At 36.3% G+C, this 20,653-nt stretch overlaps 1 protein-coding gene across 3 annotated transcripts in view; it reads left to right on the top strand.

Moving 5' to 3' along the window:
• Positions 1-20,653, top strand: part of loaf (low-density lipoprotein receptor domain containing lost and found) — a 699,718-nt gene that overhangs the window by 643,775 nt on the left and 35,290 nt on the right. For all 3 annotated transcript variants that reach the window (XR_014128520.1, XM_081740552.1, XM_081740562.1), the window contains exons 4-5: positions 8,293-8,415; positions 13,301-13,468. Coding sequence is in view for 2 of the 3 variants with exons in the window: in XM_081740552.1 (XP_081596678.1) it covers positions 8,293-8,415; positions 13,301-13,468 (291 nt within the window). In the remaining variant the exon portion in view is untranslated. The remainder of the gene's footprint in view (positions 1-8,292; positions 8,416-13,300; positions 13,469-20,653) is intronic.

Here is a 20,653-nt window from a genome sequence, read left to right as displayed (position 1 = left end):
TGTTATTCAACTCTTGGGAAAATTGTTGCACTTTCTCTTAACTAAGCTATAAACAGTAGTGAACTTTACTTTATGTTCTTATCGGTTATTGACGTAACAGAAACTCAGTATTTTGTATAGTTCTTCGTTATTTAACTCTTGGCAAAAATTGTTGCACTTTCTCTTAACTAAGCTATAAACAGTAGTGAACTTTACTTTATGTTCTTATCGGTTATTGACGTAACAGAAACTCAGTATTTTGTATAGTTCGTTTTTCAACTCTTGGTTTTTTTTTTTTTTTAACTCTATGCTTTATGTTGGACCAGTTATTTGGCGCACCAAGTTGAACAGTTTCCAAATAGACTGCAATCGAAATGTAAATCAGAAAGATTTTTCTTCTCTCTCTTTTCTTCCCTCGGTGTGTCCCTTGTTGGTTGTGCCATTGTGAATCAAAGCAAATTACTGAAACCACCAGATTTGTCTCGTGTTGATGCGCATTTGTCACTCACAGAGATACAACAGCCAGAGAGATGGGGAAAGAGATTCTATAGAAATAAAATACTGTATCCTGTGTCGTAGTCAACGCGAGATACAAAAGAGTATTTACAGTGAACACTGATGCATGATAAAGCACAGGTAAAACTGCAATCTGTCTTCCTTTCTTTCTACTACCGTCAATTCAATCATTCTGCACTTTTTTTTAAAAGAGACGCTTTTTGAAGTACATTATCTGCTGTAGTCAAATTTAGTCGATTTAATTGTCATATTTAAAATTGTTAATGTTACCTTTAGTTGACTTATTAAGTCACATTTGAAATCGGTAGCGTCGACCTTAGAAGTAAAGGGTCCAAATGGATGAATCAACTTGCGAGATGAAACTTAGTGCCCCTGATAGAGGATGTGAAAATATGTATATGTGCAAAGTTATAGCGGCTGAGTGCCACAAGAAACGGAGAGGGAGGGGTCAAATTTGGTGGGAAAAGGGCTATACTATGTTATTGAAATACATAAAATAAACTGTTGAGTCGTGAAAATAGTGAGAGATAGACCATGCAAACAGTCGTAGTTTCACATATTGGCAAAAGAAGAATGGGCAGAGTAGATCACGAACCTCCGCCGCCATTTTGAAATTGTCATTTTTTTAAAATGGAAAGTTAGTTATGTGATATATCAACTAGGACCAGCATGTTCTCAAAAAGTCAATTATGAACTTTAGTGATCATTATCTGTACTTATTTGCAAGATTTAGGATCATCTTTATAGTTATTTACGAAAATCTAGAAGACTGATACCTGTATGTTGAAAGTTTGGATTATCACAAAAACAGATGTAAGTTAAACATATTTACAAATGAAGAAAACAGTGAAATTTGATACCTAACAGTAAAATATAATAATAATAATAATAATAATAATAATAATAATAATAATAATAATAATAATAATAATAATAATAATAATAATAATAATGTGATAATCTACAACTTAGATATCCAAATTTCACTATTAGTTTTCTTGGTTTATAGATATATTTAACTTACATGTGTTTTTGTGATAATCCGTACTTTCAACGTACAGGTATCGCTCTCCTAGATTTTCGTAAAATTGATCCTAAATCTTCCAAATAAGTACAGATAACGATCACTAAAGTTCATAATTGACTTTTTGAGAACATACTGGTCCTAATTAATATAGCACATGACTAACTTTCTATTTCAAAAACTATCGTCGATTTCAAAACAGTGGATTTTAATATGGCGGCGGAGGTTCGTGATCTACTCTGCTCGTTCTTCTTTTGCCGATATGTGAAACTGCTATCGTTTGCATTGTCCATCTTCTACTATTTTCACGATTCAACAGTTTATTTGATGTATTTCAATAACATAGCATAACCCTTCTCCCAACAACTTTGACCTCCTCCCCCTCCGTTTCTTATGACGTTCAGCCGCTATAACTTTGCTCATATACATATTTTCCCATCCTCTATCAGGCGCACTAAGTTTCATCCCGCAACTCGATTCATTCATTTGGACCCTTTACTAGTGTCCACTTTAGCTGATCTAGTTATATATAGTACGCAGTAGCGTACCCAGGAATTTATTTCGGGGGGGTTCAAACTAAATATGAAGCTATTTTATATTAAAATTGCTAAAATTGCCCCTAAAATTAGGCTAAATTTTTAAAAAGTCCAAATTTCGGGGGGGTCCGGACCCCCGTGTCCCCCCCCTTCCGTACGTCCCTGATAGTACGGTTTGTTTTGGAAGTAGTAGGACTTATTAGTTGGGGGTACTGCGTTACTGCACTGGTTGGGTGCAGGTGGGGATCTTAGCTACCAGCCTACCATTCGCCAGTTGTCTCCAAGCCTTCACGGAGTGTAGATCCTGCCGGAAGTGCCTAAACATTTTAGGATATAGACATCTCATATGAGTAACATAGGAAATATTTTTCAGTTCCCCATAAAACCACTCTACTGTTGGATTTTTTTTATTTTTGGTGGTTCACTAAGGTAACGCTAACAAAAACGTACAAGCATGAAGAATTTCTAGTTTTAATTTCAGTTCCAAGTACCTAAAATATGAGATTATAGGTCCAAAAAAGGCTCATTTAAATAACATGGAAAATTTCTTCATTGCCTCTTTAGACCCTCTGAAAATTAAAAATATTCACTTTTGACAACTACAATCATGCCAAATTTGAACTTCCCACGTCAAACGGAAGTACCCTTTTATTTTATGTGGGTTCAAGTAGTTTTATATATAGTTAGGATTCTGTAAAACTTGCTCTTTAATAATTATAATTTTTAGGGAATATGTTTAGTTTCGATTAGAATTAATTTGATTCCAGTAGTAACCGATTCCTAATTCAGCAACTAAAGTTATCCGGTTGACCACCACTCTCTTTTGTCGACCTAGAATACTCCCGATCTTTTGTCTTAATTTGCGAAACTTTTATTTATTTTCTTTTTCCTGCCTTCCAAGTTTTGTTTATATGTTGCTTTCTTTCTTCCTTTCATTTTCCTTTTTTTTTTCAGACGGAACATAAATTTACATGCTTTTGCAGCAAATAAGACATTGATTTATGCTTGCGACAGCTGAGAACCAGAAAAAAAAAAAAGAAAAAGAAAAAGGCCCTGGTAGTCTTGTCTAATTTGCGTTCTTGTGTATTTCGTATAAATTTTGCTTTCTGCAGACAAATCAAATTAGTGGCAGTGCAGGAATACAAATCTTCACATTTCGCATACGCAAATATACAATGTAATTTAGTGTATTAATAAAAATATATTTAACATTCTCCTTTTTAAGTTTTATGTACATAGAGAAAAATCTGTATTGCACTCAGGATAATTTGTGTTGTATCCTTGTAAAAAAAAAATACTTTTAAATAACTTGATAACGAGGATACGTTATGGGACATCTTAATATTACTATCTTTATTTTAATGGAAAAAAATACTTCGTGTCGATGTTATTAAACAGTGATTCAATGACAGCTAGTTTGTCAAAAAGTGTTAGTTACTTGTAATTTTAATGAAAATTTAAAACGTACTAGTGTTGGAATCTTTATTTTATAGTCCACTAGCAGCGTTCACCCCGCTTCGCTGCGGTCACCCTGGAACGCAATAAACTTTGTTACTTAGATAATTTTTACTTTTTCGCTTTCAAGTGATATGATAAAAACCATAGAAGAATGTTAACATTATATCGCCTGTCATTTATGTTAACCCGCCGAGTGACACGGTCATGTGGGTTGCATATAAATACGGTTAGATTTAGCTATGATGAGCTAACAAAGGATTTGTACGTTATGGACACTTGAATGGTCAATTATCTCAAGACACTGGTAATTAAAAATTAAAGTGATATGATAAAAACCATCTAGGGTCCAAATCCTAATAACCCCCCAAAAATAAAAGAAATTGGTTCAGCCGTATTAGCGTGATGAGGTAACAAAGGATTTGTGCGTTCTCTTTTATATATATAGATTGAAAAAGTGGGAATTATCTTAATTATCTTTTTTTTTAATGAACTGCAATTTTAATGGTTTCCTTTTACTGTTTATGGGATTTTTGGCATATTATTGAATACTTTCAATCTTATTTTCTACATTTTTATTATTATTCGAGGGTTGTCTTAAAAGTTACTCACGTTTCGTCAGGGTGCTGATAGGGAGGGGGGTCAAGCACCGCCATTTTGTGCAGTGACTTCCGCTCGTTCAGTACGCATCCAGCTGTGGAAGTGTGAAGTTGGAGTTGCTTCTGCTATGTTCATAATTCGTATATTGTTAATATGAGTGCTCCGATTGAAAATATAGCCAGTTATAATGTATCTAAGGTCGTTCATACGAGTTTTGTTGGCGATAAACCCTAAACAGATGTGTATTCATTGACAACTGCGTGAAGTTTTCCATAAAAATGTGAACAGTGAAAATCAGGCCCGTAGCCAACCCAAAAATATAGGGGGGAGGGGGCGGTTCAATCATATTATAGTTCATCACCATATAATAGTTCATTTGCAAGCCTACCGTGAAAATTTTAAGGGGGTCAGCAAAAATTTAGGGAAGCCCGGCCCCCTGGACCTCCCGTGAATATGGGCCTGGTGAAAATGGAATGAGGCGTTGGTGCCTCGTGTTTAAAGATGGACGCACAAATGTTCACAATGAAGATCGAAATGGGTGATCGAGCTTTGTGGCAGGTGAACTGGTAGCTAAAATCAATGACAAGATTCGTGAAACTACTCGTTTTACGATATTGAATTTCCGCAAATTTCACAGAGCTTATTGCATGAAGGTGTGACCCAAAAATTAGGCTATCATAAGTTTTCTCCAAGATTTGTTCCAAACATTTTGACAGAGAAACACAAAACTCAGCCTTGAAATTCATTGAGCCCTATAACAAAGACAGCGATTCCGTTATTCCTTGTATCGTTACTGGGGACGAGATGTGGTGCACGTGTGATGTTGTTACTGGATTAAGCACGTTAATTGTGAAATTAATAAAAAAAAACAGTCCATGGAGTGGGGACATGCCAGTTCACAAAAACAAAAAGAAAGAAAGAAAGTACTTGCAAATCACGTCTGAAAGAAAATGCATGGCTACTGTGTTTTGGGGATAGGGAAGGTGTACTGCTAGTCCACTTTTTTGGAATGATACAACAATTACCACAGAAAAATATTGCGAAACATTACAGAAGTTGCGAAAAAGAATCCAAAACTAACACCTAGAAAAACTGCGTGCAAAATTCCTGCTGTGTCATGACAACACCCACCCGCATTAGGCCAAACGGTCTCAGTAAATGTTACGTGCTTCTCATAGGGAGGTTTTCGATCATCCGCTATACAGCCCGGATCTCGCACCAAGTTATTACCATTGTTTCCTTACATGAATACCTAGCTAGATACACAGCGCTTTAATGACGAAACAGGCCTTCAATTTGGCGTGCAGGAATGGTAGAAGTCAGAGCCGGGAACTTTTTATGACAGTGGATTTTGTAAGTGTGTCTATCGCTATGATAAATGCCGAAATTTTTATAGCGACTATGTAAGAAAGTAGTGTAAGAGTGTGGCTTCAAAATGTATCTACTTTCATTTGTCTTCTTTTTATTCCGAAATGTCAATCACTTTCTGGATAGTCCTCGTATATTGCCTTACGTTCTTGACTAATTAAAAAAAAAAAAAAAAGTGGAGGTGAACTTAGTGAAGAATCAAATTTGAGGAGGAAATCAGAAATATCACACCATTAAAATTCCAGGTCATTTCAAGAAAACGAAAGGAAAATAGTTCTTCATAAATCAATGACAGAAATATTGAGCACAGATAACGTTAATTTTGATCTGTGAACTCTGCCAGATTCCTTAAGAGTCCCTATCACTGGGAAATTAATATACCGCTAATTTTACAGTAATTATGTGATACCATAAAATAAATAGAAGATAATCGAAAAGTGGATCAAGACCTCCCTAGACAATATTATTTTACATGGTGTACCGTTATCACGAGTCACCTAGTAGCTTTCCGTTTGCAGTTATTTAGAAACGCGAAAATAAATGCCGATTTTCTAAATGGCTGGAAATCGAAAGCAGATAAATGAGTCATGATAACGGTATCTCACGCAAAATAACATTGTCTAGGAAGGTCTTGTTCCACTCCTCGATTATCTTTTATCTATTTGAAGATATCGTATAATTGCTGTAAAATTAGCGGTACTTAAATTTTGCAGTGATGAGGCCTCTTAAAATTCCTTAAAAACGTAATGTCATAACAAAATTGTTAAATATTCCGATGTTAGCCATAATAATTAACCACTAATAGTTTTAATGTCGAATATTATTTTTCTTGGTACTCATCATGGCAATTTAAAAATTATCGTTTAAGGACAAACTTGCCGGTCACACATTAGAATTTTATAGATAATTCTGATACTGCCGACTTCAATAAGTATTTACATTTGTAACTTTCTTGATTAATAAAGTACAGGGTGACCCATAAGACTGTGGTAACGCTACTTGAGCATAAAATTGAACATAATCACATTACTTTAATACCTTTCGTTACAAGAATTTTAATCTCTGTACTCCATGGAACAGTCCACTAGTGCTCCATCCAAATCGGTACATGCCTAGAGACGAAGAGTATCGTTGTCACAAACATCTTGACAGATTCATACTGGTATCCTCTGGAACTCTTCTGTAATAGCTTCTTGTAGTTCGGCCAGCTTGTTCTTTAAAACACCTCATAAGAAAATTCAGGTAGCGCACAAATCGGGAGATCGAGCTGGCCATTCCACAGATCCATATCGACCGAACAACACAACGCACACACTGTTCGAGGGTCAAACGTTCCGCCATTCTTTCTGGCATATACTAACGATTCTGAGTCCAATGACAGTGTTATCCCTAGGGATGCGCACGAGACAAAATATGTGGCTGTCTCGTCTCGAAAATGTGCCGGAAAAGTGATGTCTCGACTCGAAAACTATATATTTCTCTATCGTAGGAGCCATGTCTCGACTCGAATTTTATCAGGCAAATCCTGTTATTCCCACTCTCACGCTACACAGTGTTGTCATATCCAAACTTTTTGTCCGGAATTACAAATACTACAGTCAGTCAAACATCATATACATAATTATGGGACACTCTGTATAATAGGATGACATTTTCAATTTTACTTGTCGAGAATTTATTAGGTGTTTTACGATAGAAAATAATATTGTTATAATATTAAATGCCAATCGATATAACAGCAGTTTTGTCATAAAACTTACAGGATATGACTGGAGTCAACTTTAATTTTTATATAATTTAGTTAAACTTATTCTGCCTTCGTCGATTTAAAACATTCACAATCTAAATCGGCAACGTCGACTTCATTTGATTTACTAATTCATAGTTAAAAATGGCAGCAGCGTCTGCATTCGTTTTTTCCTAATTAATTCACATTTAAAATCGCCAGTGTCGGGCTTATTGAGTTAAGGCGAATTTTCATGCAATCGTCCGTTGCGTTCTTTGTTTGTGATGTGGCTGAATAGCCAATTGAGAAAGTTATTTAAGTACGATCTACATGTAACACAACTTTCTGTTGGCTAAACATAGAAATTGCAAACAACGAAAGCAACGGATGCTTGCATGAAATATCCGCCAGTAGAGAGGTGGCACTTGAAGATGAGTCGGAACAGGAATCGGAACCGGAACAGGAATCGGATTCGGAACAGGAACCGGAACTGGAACATGAACAGTTTGCGCATGCGCAGTAGGTCAAAAATCGTCCCCAAATGCCACCTCTCTACTTCCGCCCTTACCAACTCACACGCATTGGACTCTGCTGATTTTATAATTTAGAAAATATAATCTAATGAAGTGGTTCTCAACCTAATTGCTATCACGACCACCATTTTATCACATTCTCTTGCAAGTGCCACCCAGCCTTATAATTTCTGGTTTGATTTTTAAACAACTCTGCACCTGTTGAAAATGTTTAGTAGACCTATTTTGTGCTCTTTTTAAGAATATGTATAAAAGTAAAAATATGCCTATCAGAACAAAATTCAAAATAATATCTTCAAATATTTTCCGGTATTAGATTCTAATTATATTTATCTCTAACACTTATCTTCGCAACTTCCAGATTGAGAAACCCTGATCTACTGAATTTAAACTAATTTATTACAATACAGTCCTCTACATATGTCTAGTAACATTTGCCTTGCTTTTATTTCTGTCGTAAGCTAACTTACATGGTTATAGCTAAGTAAAAACTAGTATTTTGCCTACAGAAAATAATATTGATTTGCTTTTCTGTTTGTTTTGATCTCGTTCTAGACCACTGCACTGTGGACTTCCGCTGCACTCTCAAAGAATTCTGCATTAGTAAAGATCTTGTGTGCGATGATATCAACCATTGCGGAGATTGGTCGGACGAAGCCACAAGCGCAGAATGTACACGTAAGTAAAATTATACAACATAACTCCACGTATCTGAACCCTGCTGGTGATCGTCAAATAACAGTACGAATATCAGTAAATAAAATATTATATTTTAAAATAAAATTATTAATATGCGAATTGTTTATATTTGTTCGTAAAAATCTTTGAAATTTCTGTATAAACCAACGTTACAATTCATATTTAATTGACTTCCAAATTAATTACATGCAATAATGCATATACACTGTTAAGTAACATATATTTCGCATGTAGCTGGAATGCCCGTTCTTTGCACGGAGAGAATGGTTTTGTGAAATGTACAGGGTGATTCTAAAATCAGTACCTATTTGTAACAATGAATATTTCAAAAAGTGAAAAGCCTATCACAGTTTTATTTCCATTGAATACTTTCTTAGGGTGTACCATTTGGTTATTACGCTACATTTCAACTATATACTCGCATTTTCCACACACTTCTGCAATCTTTTAGGAGCAGAATTTACGGCTCTTCTTAGCATCTCAACTGGAACATTTGCGAACACTTCACGGATATTTTGTTTGTTGAACTTGTACACTAGTTCCTTAGCCCACCACAAAGTAAGAAATCGCATGGGGTTAAGTCGGGGTTGCGTGCAGGCCATTCCATCTCTGCACTTGCACCACCAACCACGAAACTTCATACCTGGCGGCAATCTTAGTTCTGTCTTCTACGCTGTATACACCAGGCATTTTGTGGTTTTCGCTTGCATCAACTTCTGAAATCATAAATGGTAAACCTCACATTAGTATTACACGCCGGCTAGAGCTGGTGCTATTTTGTAGGATAATCTAAATTAAAAGTAGGTATTGAATTTACAACCAATCTGTATTTGAATCCTCCCCCTCCCCCTAAGGATACGCATTTAACTGCAAGTGCAGTGATATTGAGCCAGTTGTGCTCTTACACAATATCATTGAGTCACATAAATTGATTGGTATTTTCTTTTATTTTTATAGTTTCTTACGACGTATCCAGGGTGCGAAATCGTAGGAACAATGAGGGGGGGGGAATTCCTCCCACTTTATATTTTTAGCAGAAAATTCTTCCTCACTAAAAACTTACTGGAGGAGAATAAAATAGTATTTTCAGCATCTTCCAAATTAATTACAGTAGTTCATATAATATACTGGTAATTAACATTTATGTTTCACATGTAGACTTAATTAATGGATAACTAATGGTTAACGTATTCCCAATCTTACATAGTTTAGCAATTATGGACCTTGTACGTCGAAACATTTGAGTGTCAAGAGTTTTTTAAGCTTCTGTCTCCCTTCTTCCTCCACGACGACTGTTACGACTTCGCACCCTTGAACACACTATCTAATATCTCAATTTGTTCCTTACCTAAATCTCTCACTCTTCTAAATCTTCTTTTTCTAATCACTCAAGTTTTTTAACTCTAAGTTAAACGTATCTTGTATTTAGATACAATCGAAATGTTTGAAGAGTTTTCACATGCTAACTTTATAGCGGCAAATATAAAATTGCGTTTGCCATATTTATTTTTACATTTTGTGGTCAATTCGTTGGAAGAATCTCTCAATTATTATTTATTTCTTACTTAACAATTATGTAGTTGGATGTTTATGAGTAAAGGAGAATTAATTGCAATCGGTTATAATACAATAAACGGTGTTAAAATCGTAGTGTTTAAAATGTGTTTTAAAAGAGAAAGAAACTGGTTCTTTTGCGATTCAATTAAAATAAATAAAATGAAGTTAATGTTCTCAATTTTAACCTATACTGTTGCTACGGATGTTTTCTTCCCCTAAGGGACCCTCTAGGAAAAACTAATGTGATAAAAACATAAGTTAGGGCATTAGTGCTGAATCGATCAATTTGAAAATCGAAAAAAGTACAAAAATGTACTGCATTCGGTTATATTTGGTTGGATCACTTTAAGTTACGTTAGATTACGTTACATTAGGCGTGCAGTATTGCTATACAGATTCATAGTAGGCCCTATAAGTAGTAGTAGTAGTAGGACGAGGAATAAGAGTAGTACCCTAACAGCACAATTACATAGCAGACATATGTCTATGTGCCCAGAATGTGCCCAGTATGTGCCTCATGTACCTATGAGAGAGAAATCACATGGATGGCAAGTGATAGTCACAGTCTATGTCCGCGCCCCTAGGCACATGCCTGTCATGTACCTAAGGAACTTACCTAGTATGTTTTTCCCCATACCGTAAGCGAAAATTACTTCCCAAAATATGTTAAATTGCCTTTATGCGTAATGTGTTTACATTATGCTCAATCTAAAAAACATTTTAAAAAGAAAGAAAAAAAGCATCCGTGGGTGGGCGCGAACTACCAACCCTCTGTACTAGGCGCGTCCTCTTCCGACTTGGCCACGGAGACGATGAAGAAAGCGTCGCTTGTTGGGGGATAAATCATTGGGGTCTTTTTAATTTGGCTAAACAAAGTGCTCTCGTAACCCTGTATATTCGAGTATAACCGTTTGAGATCAGATAAAATCCGCTTTGCCATGTAGTTTTATAACAAAATGACGCGCGTCTCTTTACTTTATTTCATGGCTCTTCCATATTCACTTTCAAATGATCGGCGACAGTTGGCATCTAAAACAAACAATTCTTTATCCCTCACTACGTGAAATATTCATCTTAATTGTTATTCACCAGTTATGTCATTTCCTTCTTCTATATTCATCTCCCAAATTTGATGCATTTGTTGCTTATTTTTTTCTAAGCGATTGTGTACTAGAAGGATAGAAAGTGGAGCAGAGAGCGCGAGAAACCGTTGCATGTTTACTGCGCATGAGCAAATGCAATCAGCTGACTGTCATTCGTGCGTCGCTGCAGATATCAATTATGTGTCACAAGTATCTGAAAAAGTATGCACCTAATGGAGGTACCTCAAATATGAAAGATATATGTTCCAAGTGACGACATAAAAAAATGATTATCATAGTGCGAAACTGAGCCAGGTATATAAATGCTACATTTGTGGTACATAGTCGCAAATATCAATTAGGTGTAACAAACATCTAAAACTTTAGGTAGCTGAAGTACATACTTAGCACATGAATACCATATGTACCAAGTGTCGGGTACTTAAAAAGTAGCTGGGACACCTAAATGGCACATGCCTAACACATCTTGTGCTGTTAGAGTAGTTGTAGTAATAGTAGAAGGAGGAGTAGGAACGGGTTAGAAGTCTCGCAAGGTTGGTTGGGTTCTGTTCTCGACACGAAATGGGCAATTTAAAGACTTGTCCAAATTTGACTCTACATTCTACAATCAATGGGTCCGTATAGTAAAAAAACAGTGTACCTGTCCGTGAAATAGTCCATCCGCCTCCACATACAGTGCTGCTTACAATATCAGAAACAACCAACAAATACAACCACTTTCTTAACTTTTACTATTCCCCTTACCTGACTTTTACACATTCTTCCTCACAAATTTAAATAACTTATCCAATTGACTCGATAAATTTTCTAAAATTGGTCCGGCGATACAGCAGTTAACTCTAAATTAGGCCATGCTTCATTCATGTATCAATAATAATCAAAATCAATGTACTAATATAATGATCGTGACGACTCGTGAAACCTGGGCTCTCCACCAATCACAGATCTGCTTTGCCTCAGGTGTGATGCATCGGAAGAATTCGGTGACGCACACTCGAGAGAAAAAGTGAAACGGCAGAAACGCACCAACAATGTTGCCAAACTGACGAACGAGTGACAATAAAAGCTCTTAAAGAACTATAGACGAATACTAACCATCATTTGTATTAAACGATAACAATAATAATAGCAAACATATCAAACAACAACAACAACAACAACAACAAAAATAAACAAAACGAAACTAAGCGGCAATCCGATAATACTATAACCTTCGGAAATGCTCTTCGTATAGCGCGAAAAATGAAACTGGCAAAGTTTCATCGATGGGGATTGATGACTGGGACACATTCTTACGTTCTATTGGGTGCGGAAATTAGTAGATGTAGATCCAGCTTCACGACTCCTTACGATCACTATAGTGTAGGAGAAATAGGCCGGGAAACATGCTATAAATAATTTGGGTGTTCGTAGCTATTAAGAATATATGCGTTAAGAGCAGTATTGGCATGATATGAGTATCGTTACGGGAAGACAAACAAAAAACATAGACACAATATGCTGATTAACTGTATATTTTCCAACTGAACAAAATTTCCCAAACGGCAAGGAGTTGGTTGAAAACGAGCGACACTCGAGACGTGCTTTAACGTTAAAGACAGATGAAAACGCAAAAAATAGCACAAATGATTTCTTCGAACAGGCGAATGACTATTCGAGAGCTTTTCAAAGAACTAAACATTTCGTATAGGTCTGTGAAAAAAATTTTATCCGCCGATTAAATTTGCAAATAGCTTCCTTCTTCACTGTGAAAACGTGCTGTGCCACTCCTTGCTTTTGATCTGCGAGTTTTGGGCCGAAAAAAAAAATTCCTGTCTGTCCACATTCGCTGTGCTCTCCAGATATAGCACCATGCGACTTCTAGTTCTTCCCAAAAATTAAAACCGTGCTTAAAGGAAAACGTTATGCCACCATTCCTGACGTTGAGAGGGTTAAAACAGAACAGTTGAACGCCCTTCGAAAAGAAGCCTTCCAGAAATTCTTCCAGACATGGATACAACGTTGGGATACGTGTATTGCTAACCAAGGACAGCACTTTGAAGGAGATTAAATCAAATTAAATGTTAGCTTGTTACTTTGTTTCTAATAAAATTATCCGGCGTATTTTTTAATCATACCTCGTATATATTGGTAATTAAAAATTATGGAATGGATTACATGTAAAACAATCTACTACTTGATTGTTTATTTATTTTTTTTTACAGATCTAGCAAAACAAATGATTTTTGGGATGAGTATGACTGCATTTATCGTGGTCGCTGCTAGCATCATTGTTCTCATCTGCATTGCGCTCATCAGCCTCTTCGTCTACCTGCACCGAAGATCAAGGCCTTTACCCTCAGCCCCGCAGCCGCCGACGAATACTTACCCTTGTAAGTATTAGGTGTCATAATGTTACATAAATATATAATAAATGTATTTTAAAACGTCTTTAAAAAAATGAAGTACTCTTTCCAGTTATATGCAGGCCTGTATCTACTGGAGGGCTAGGGTGAGCCGGGCCCCTTAAAATTGTCACGGTAGGCTTGCAAATGAACTATAATATGGTTGGTTCGGGCCCCCCTAACTTTTACCGCCCCCCCCCCCGAAAAAACTTTTTTGACTGGCTTCCGGTCTGGTTATATGTTGTGTGTATGTATAACTCCTCACGCAGACCCGCCGCACGCGTGTACTGTACGTTCGAATAAAAACCGTACTCAAAATGGGATCTAAATAGTTTGTTTTGTGATCAATAATTTTGTAGCATATTGTAAAAATTATTTTTCTAGGGCAATTTAAATACACTGCTAAGTATTTGAATACCGGCCTGAGAGGTTAAGAAAAACATTCTGGCCATTCTGTTAATACTGTAATAAATACTTACTTTATTCCAATGACTTTTTCGACTTGAAAGTTTAAGCAAACGAGCATATTTATTTATTTATTTATTTATTATTTTTATTTTTATTTTTATTTATTTATTTATTTATTTATTTTTTTTTTGTCTTACCCTAACAATTTCAGAAAATATATGCATCAACAAATATGCATTGCTATAAGATATACCGCAGTGTTCTGTATACTACGAGAATAAACTTCAGTGTTATTTCATATTATGTCTTCATTTTTGTTGTCATACTATTTATAGTATGAGGTATACTTCAGTGTCCTGCATACCATGAGGTATATTCAGTCACTTCATATTATGTCTTCATTTTGTTGTCATTCACTTTATACTATGAGGTATACTTAATACTAAGATGTATACTACGAAGTATACTTCAGTGTCCTGCATATTATAAGCTATACTTCAGTGTCCTGCGTATTATGAAGTATACTTCAATGTCCTGCATGCTAGAGATATAGTTCAGTGTTTGCGTACTATGAGGTATACTTCAGTGTCACTTCATATTATGTTTTTATTTTGTTGTCCTACACTTTATACTGTAAATTTCACCACAGTCTTGCTAGATACGTGCACTGTACTACCTTTGATAAACATTTTCTACCCGTAGCAAAAATGCAGCCGGTACGAATGCTTATGATGATTATTCTTTCTGGCTATTGAAAGACATCACAGGAGATAATGACATACAGTAAAAACTAACCTATATAATTTTTTTTACTGAAGATGACAAAATTATTTTCACTTATCATAAATAGTTAACCTCTTTATTTGGGTTATTCTATAACTGAATGGTGTGATAGAAAAAAAACTTGATAACCCACAAGAATCATATTTTTTTGATAAAAGTGATTAAAGTTATCCACTTTAAATCCGTGAAAAATAGCATCTTACAATCAGATATTACAATATTCCTTTTTAATTCATCTTTATTCAATAACTTTCTATGCTTAAATTGTTAATAGTACACTCTGTAAAGAAAAAATAGCGACACTTGCTCGGATATGGTTTTCGCAACATACTTTAATCAATATGATTTTGTACATGAATTCCTGATAATATTACAATGCATATTCCTAATGAGCAGTTCATTCTTAATACTTGCGCCAAAGTTTCAGGCTTTTGACATGAATTTAATGAATTTATATGCACATATAAGTAGCTATGTGTGTTTTGAGCAAAATCGTTTATAGGAAGAGTTATACATAAAACTGAAAAAGATCAACAACAATAGCAGAAAACAAGAAATGGAATTTCTTAAGGGTAAAACATATTGTGTGCAAACATTAGGAAGCACCATACACCAAACTAATATTTTGTATGTGCACCATGGGCTTTCTGCAGTGCAGTGAATCATCGGAGCCCTTTGGTAACAAGGCTATTGCAAAATGCAACCTCGATTTCACGGAATAACACCCGGATTATCTGTTAGTTGAACTCCATTCTATTTGAGATAGTTGTCTATTGAATCTTCTGCTCATATTGATCCACAAATTTTCAACTGGATTCATATCAGATGAGTTTGTAGGCTACATGAGTCTCTAAATAGTCATATTCTTGAACGATTTACGCTCGGTGACATGAAGCATTATCGTCCTGGAAGAGGAAGTAGTCCAAATTTTCTTCAGAAAAGTCATCTTTAGCTGTTGCAAGAACTTTACGTACTAGAATTTGAAGATATTTTCGTGCATCAAACGATCCTTTCGTCGTTCTGACGTCTTTAACGGTTAACCAAGCCGATGAAATCACTCAGTAACTGAATATTTGTATCTCTTAAACAAAATCCTTGTCAAGTTCCTTGCTTGTTCGTATCTACAACTTCACACCACCATCGTTTCCCACTATTCTAAACTTCTTTTCAACGAAGAAAACGACGTGCTTGCAGTTGTCGTAAGTCCAAGTTGCATATCGACTCACAAAACTTCATGTTGAAGTCCTCTGTGTTTTGTCAGTTTCGACTTTCTACTCGGTTTCTTCTTTGTAATATTCTCTTCATACAGTCAAGACAATATAGTTGTACGAGTGACTGCAGTTCCAAGATCATGTCAAACTACAAAAACTATTTTTGGGGAAATCACTCCTTAAACCTGCAGTGCTGTTGATTTCATTTAGCAATCTGCTCTGGGTGATGCTTTCTTTTTTTCTTTCACACTGTTGACGAAGGGACGATTTGTTATGCTGTTTCTACTTGTGAATTACTCTTCCTGCCGTAGAACGATGGATTTTCAGTATTCCATCTATTCCCTTAGTGACTTGCCTCAGTTGCGCAAAGCAAGAATTATGTCTTGTTCATGTGGCAACAAGTCACATTTCCTACCCATCTTATTTGTTTACAATCCACATGTAGCAACAATATCACACACAAACAACGCTGCACAACAACAATTTTGCCACTTGACGATATCCAAACAATGAGAAAGCAAAGAACAAACATAAAATGCTATTTACCTCAGTTTACACATAACAAATGCAATGCAGAATTCTCACTACAATAATTTTACGAGACGCACTCAGTGCCATCTAGCGAAAATATTACTGATACACAAACAATTGGCAAGCGATGTCATACACCACAGGTGTTGCAGATAACGCAAATAAACTATCCCACTCTTCATTTCCTTCTATTTCTCTTCCAACGGGCTGCAACTATGGTTTTCTGTGTAAGTTGGCTTGAGAACTGAGGTGTCGCTATTTTTTCTTTACAGAGTGTATTACAATGGTTAAATTGTGTGAGAAAAGTGCAGGTAAGATTGTAATCAGGGTAGTCAAGTTTTTCGAATACAACCCTAAAGTACACTGAGAAAATAAAAGCGTATGTGGCGTACGTAAAAACGTAGGTTACATGTGTAAATCCTGTAGATTTTAGACAGCAGACGTATAACTGAAAAAGTATATTTTATACGTACTTTCCGCGTAAGTGTTTCGAATAGACGTGCTTTCCGTGCGAACGAAAGAACTGTGTATAATCTCATATACAGTTAGGCGGATGTAACATATAGCTGACATATGTAACATACGTATAGGTATGTAATATAAAAAAGACTGTCAAACATCCTGCAATTGCATGATGTAACATCTAAGGGCAGTGCGTACGTAGCGTATCGATAACGTATGTTTCGTACTGATTTCTGTAGTAAGCAAGAAGATTCCCTATATTTGTACCATATACTGCTGTGCGGATATCGGATATTTCTCAGTGTATCCAGTAGGCATTTTGTGCTGTTAAAAAGTGCCATTTTCTTTTTTTCTTCACTCGAAAGCACACTATCTAAAGAATAAGATCAACAATACTTCTACCATTCCTAAATTTTGGTGTTCTTCATCTTTGGGTTTTTGCTAGTGATAAGTAAACGAAACCAAACTATGGATGGATCTAAAGCTATACTACACTTTCTTTCGTATTCAAGCAATTACTAGAATACCACCCAAAAGTTTGCACTGAAGGAGGATGTAAAGTGGAAAAATTTAAAGGCGTTCAGTGGCGGCTCTTGAGAAAAATTACCGTGGCTAAAAATTAAAATTGTGTAGATTTAAGCTAAGAGAAGAAAATGTACCTAATGTCCTAAAAGTTATGTACAAGAATTAGAATCTTAGATAACTTATCTTTCCTTAGCTTTAGCGATTAGGTTTTAATTTTTGAGAACTTATATTTACCAAAAGCGTCTTACGTATACAATACTACCAGAATGTCCGTTCTTCGCACGGAAAGAATACATTTCATTTTGGATATAAAGGGCACCAAAATAATCGTATATTTACTCATAACGTAGTTGGCCTATTGTCCCGGATTTTTGATACACACGGTATAATGAAAAGTGTTTATATGGCCCGTGTTAAATTGATCCTTTTAAATCCACTCTAGCTGTGTTCACTCCTGTTTTCTCTTAACTTTCCTTTTCAGCATATGGAGAATAGATCTACGATACAAGATGGCGTTTATTGCTTAAAATGAGATTGTAGTCATACTTGGGGTGTCAACTAAAGCAGATACCTCCATTCTAGATCAAATTTTGAATCGCTCACATGAAACTACGCGCGTTTGCTTATTGGCTGAAAAGAGACTAAAATACCTACAAATACAACTAGTTGGGACAAAGGTTGGTAAGCGTCTGCCGGGACTCGTTCTGGTCATCATCTGTTAATGACGTTCATTATTGACCTTCATTGCATTTGTGGGTGGTCCGTTATTTGCCAACAGATATTCGTTTATAAAGTCAAGGCTATTCTGAGTTATAGCCTTACAATTCTTGACAGCACCCCTAGCGGCTAACAGCTTATCATTATTTGCAGTGACCGCACCCAAGTGTTATAAGGCAAGATCACCTTTTCTTGGAGACGGAATCACCAAGTTACCGAATCCCATGGTATAACCACAACCCGGCACAAACCAACCCTTATCTGGGATGCCCCTTATCAGGTTTTCCTGTGGGAGAATGGCTTGGGTCGTGGCCCTGCCTACCTTTTGTCGTTCAGCATGTGCCAAGAGATACCGCATAGGCATCGTTTCCACTTCCCCGATAGGGTTATTAATCCAAAGCCGAACTACTTCAGTATGTCTGAAGTATACGAGCTCTCACTGTTTTGGGACCGAGTCATTTACACTCGTCAGTTACCTTCGGGTCTTTCACACGTTGTGTAAGCTGCCAAGGTGTTCCCGTCCACATCCACAATGTAAGCTAACGGGACTCACGGACCATCACAGGTTAGCCTATGCCTTGGCTATCGACATCCGGTAACCCTATGAGAAGAGCTACCATATGTCGAACTGTAAACCTTGGGTACATTAATGTCCTTGCACTCCTGCGATCTCGTCATTGAGTAGGCAGATGATATATATATATATATAGGGAGGTGACGGGTCCATCCGTCCCTGTGACCATTCGGCCTCGAGCTTTCCGGTCGTCCGACCTTCCATACAGTCAACTGTCGGTGAACCAAATTCAGAAACTCCGGGGCTCGCAAAACTATAGCAGAGCCAAGCCAACCAGAACTTGGCTCTGACCAAATTAGGCCATGAAAAATATAAGGATAATTTGTCTTTACACGAAGGGCTAGTTACCAAGGGCACCCATCAGGGGGGCAAGGTGAGGCGCTCGCCCCCCTCCTAAGAGGAAATTATACTTGGCAATATCGAAAACCTAATAGAATTTTTACATTACTTACAGCAAAATTTGAAACTATATTTGAAATGTCACTTATACTTTCCCCCTTGGAAACCACAACATGGGCGCCCTTGCTAGTTACCTACCAAATTTGGTTCAGATCCGGTCAGTAGTTACCCAGAAATAAGTGCCACATATAACTCGAGCCGAACCTAGCCTGTTCCTGGCCGACCCACCAACTTAAGTACAGATTCTGTCAGCAGTTGCCGATAAATAAAATACCACATACATGTCGACCTGAGCCTGCATCTGGCCTACCCAAATATAGCAATCTTTATTCCTTAGACCAGTGTTTCCCAACCGGTGTGCCGCGGCACACTGATGTGCCGCGAAGGGACCGCTGGTGTGCCGCGAGGAAATCGAAACAAAATTATAAATTCCATAGCAACCAAATTGCAAGACATAGGGAAAAAAATGTATACTTTTGTATTTCACATTACTATGAATTTCTACCATGGAAAAAATTACTGTAATTGTAATACATTATTCTACATCTATTACTGCGTAGCAGACAGTATTTCGGCTCGTACATATTTCCACGGTTAGGTGCTATGTTACGCTTCAATTGAGAGTCATACTAACACCGAGAAATGGAAGCACTTGTACGGTACGCACTTGTACTTTGTTCAACAGCTGTGTTTTGACTTCGACGCATCCCGAGCTGTGTCATTGCAATAATATGCACCGGTTTTGGTTAAAACAGCAAAGTTAAAAGTACAAGACATTTGTTTCTTCGTTTGTTATTTGGTGATCTTCGTTTTTAGTGAAAGGTTGGATACAGTTTTCGAAAAAGAAAGCGTATTTTCAAAAATGTGAGTCCTATATTTCATTGCAAATGTTTTCTTTTTTAAAATTAGAACAAAAAATAAGCATGATGAATTAACATAGGGGAAAACCAGTGATCGAGCTTTCATTTCTGTGAGAAGATCAGTAATCACAGAAAAAAATTACCATGGTATTTTATATTTGCAAATAATATAAAATAATAATAATAATAATAATAATAATAATAATAATAATAATAATAATAATAATAATAATAATAATATCTATGAGTGTGCCGCGAGAATTCAAGTTACAGCCGTAGTGTGCCGCAAGTTGAAAAAGGTTGGGAAACGCTGCCTTAGACTATGGGCAACTTGCCCACGAAACTTGATTTAGATTTGATCAGTAGTTTCCGAGAAATAAAGTAGCATATACACTACATACATCTGAAATGAAACAGTAAATGCCCCTTCCTGACATGAATTGAAAAGTATGCAACCTTCAATACAGTAAAGTCGTTTTGGTTGTCTAACGAATAGGGTTTGTAGAATGAATTTCTGGAACGTGTGACCCTAATCCCCCGCTCGAGTTGAAAATTTAAGAAATTGCTTCGTATGTGATTAGATCTATTGAAGGTTTATCTGTGAACAAGATTTCGTGGTTCTAGATGACTTTTTTTATTGGAAAATGTGATGACACACACATATCTATCTATTTGTATATATATATATATATATATATATATA

This window comes from Thermobia domestica, chromosome 2, assembly GCF_964235325.1.
Source record: "Thermobia domestica chromosome 2, izTheDome1.hap1.1, whole genome shotgun sequence".
Lineage (NCBI taxonomy): Eukaryota > Metazoa > Arthropoda > Insecta > Zygentoma > Lepismatidae > Thermobia > Thermobia domestica.
Note: the sequence above shows the minus strand (reverse complement) of the source record. Positions and strands in the feature narration are given on the sequence as shown.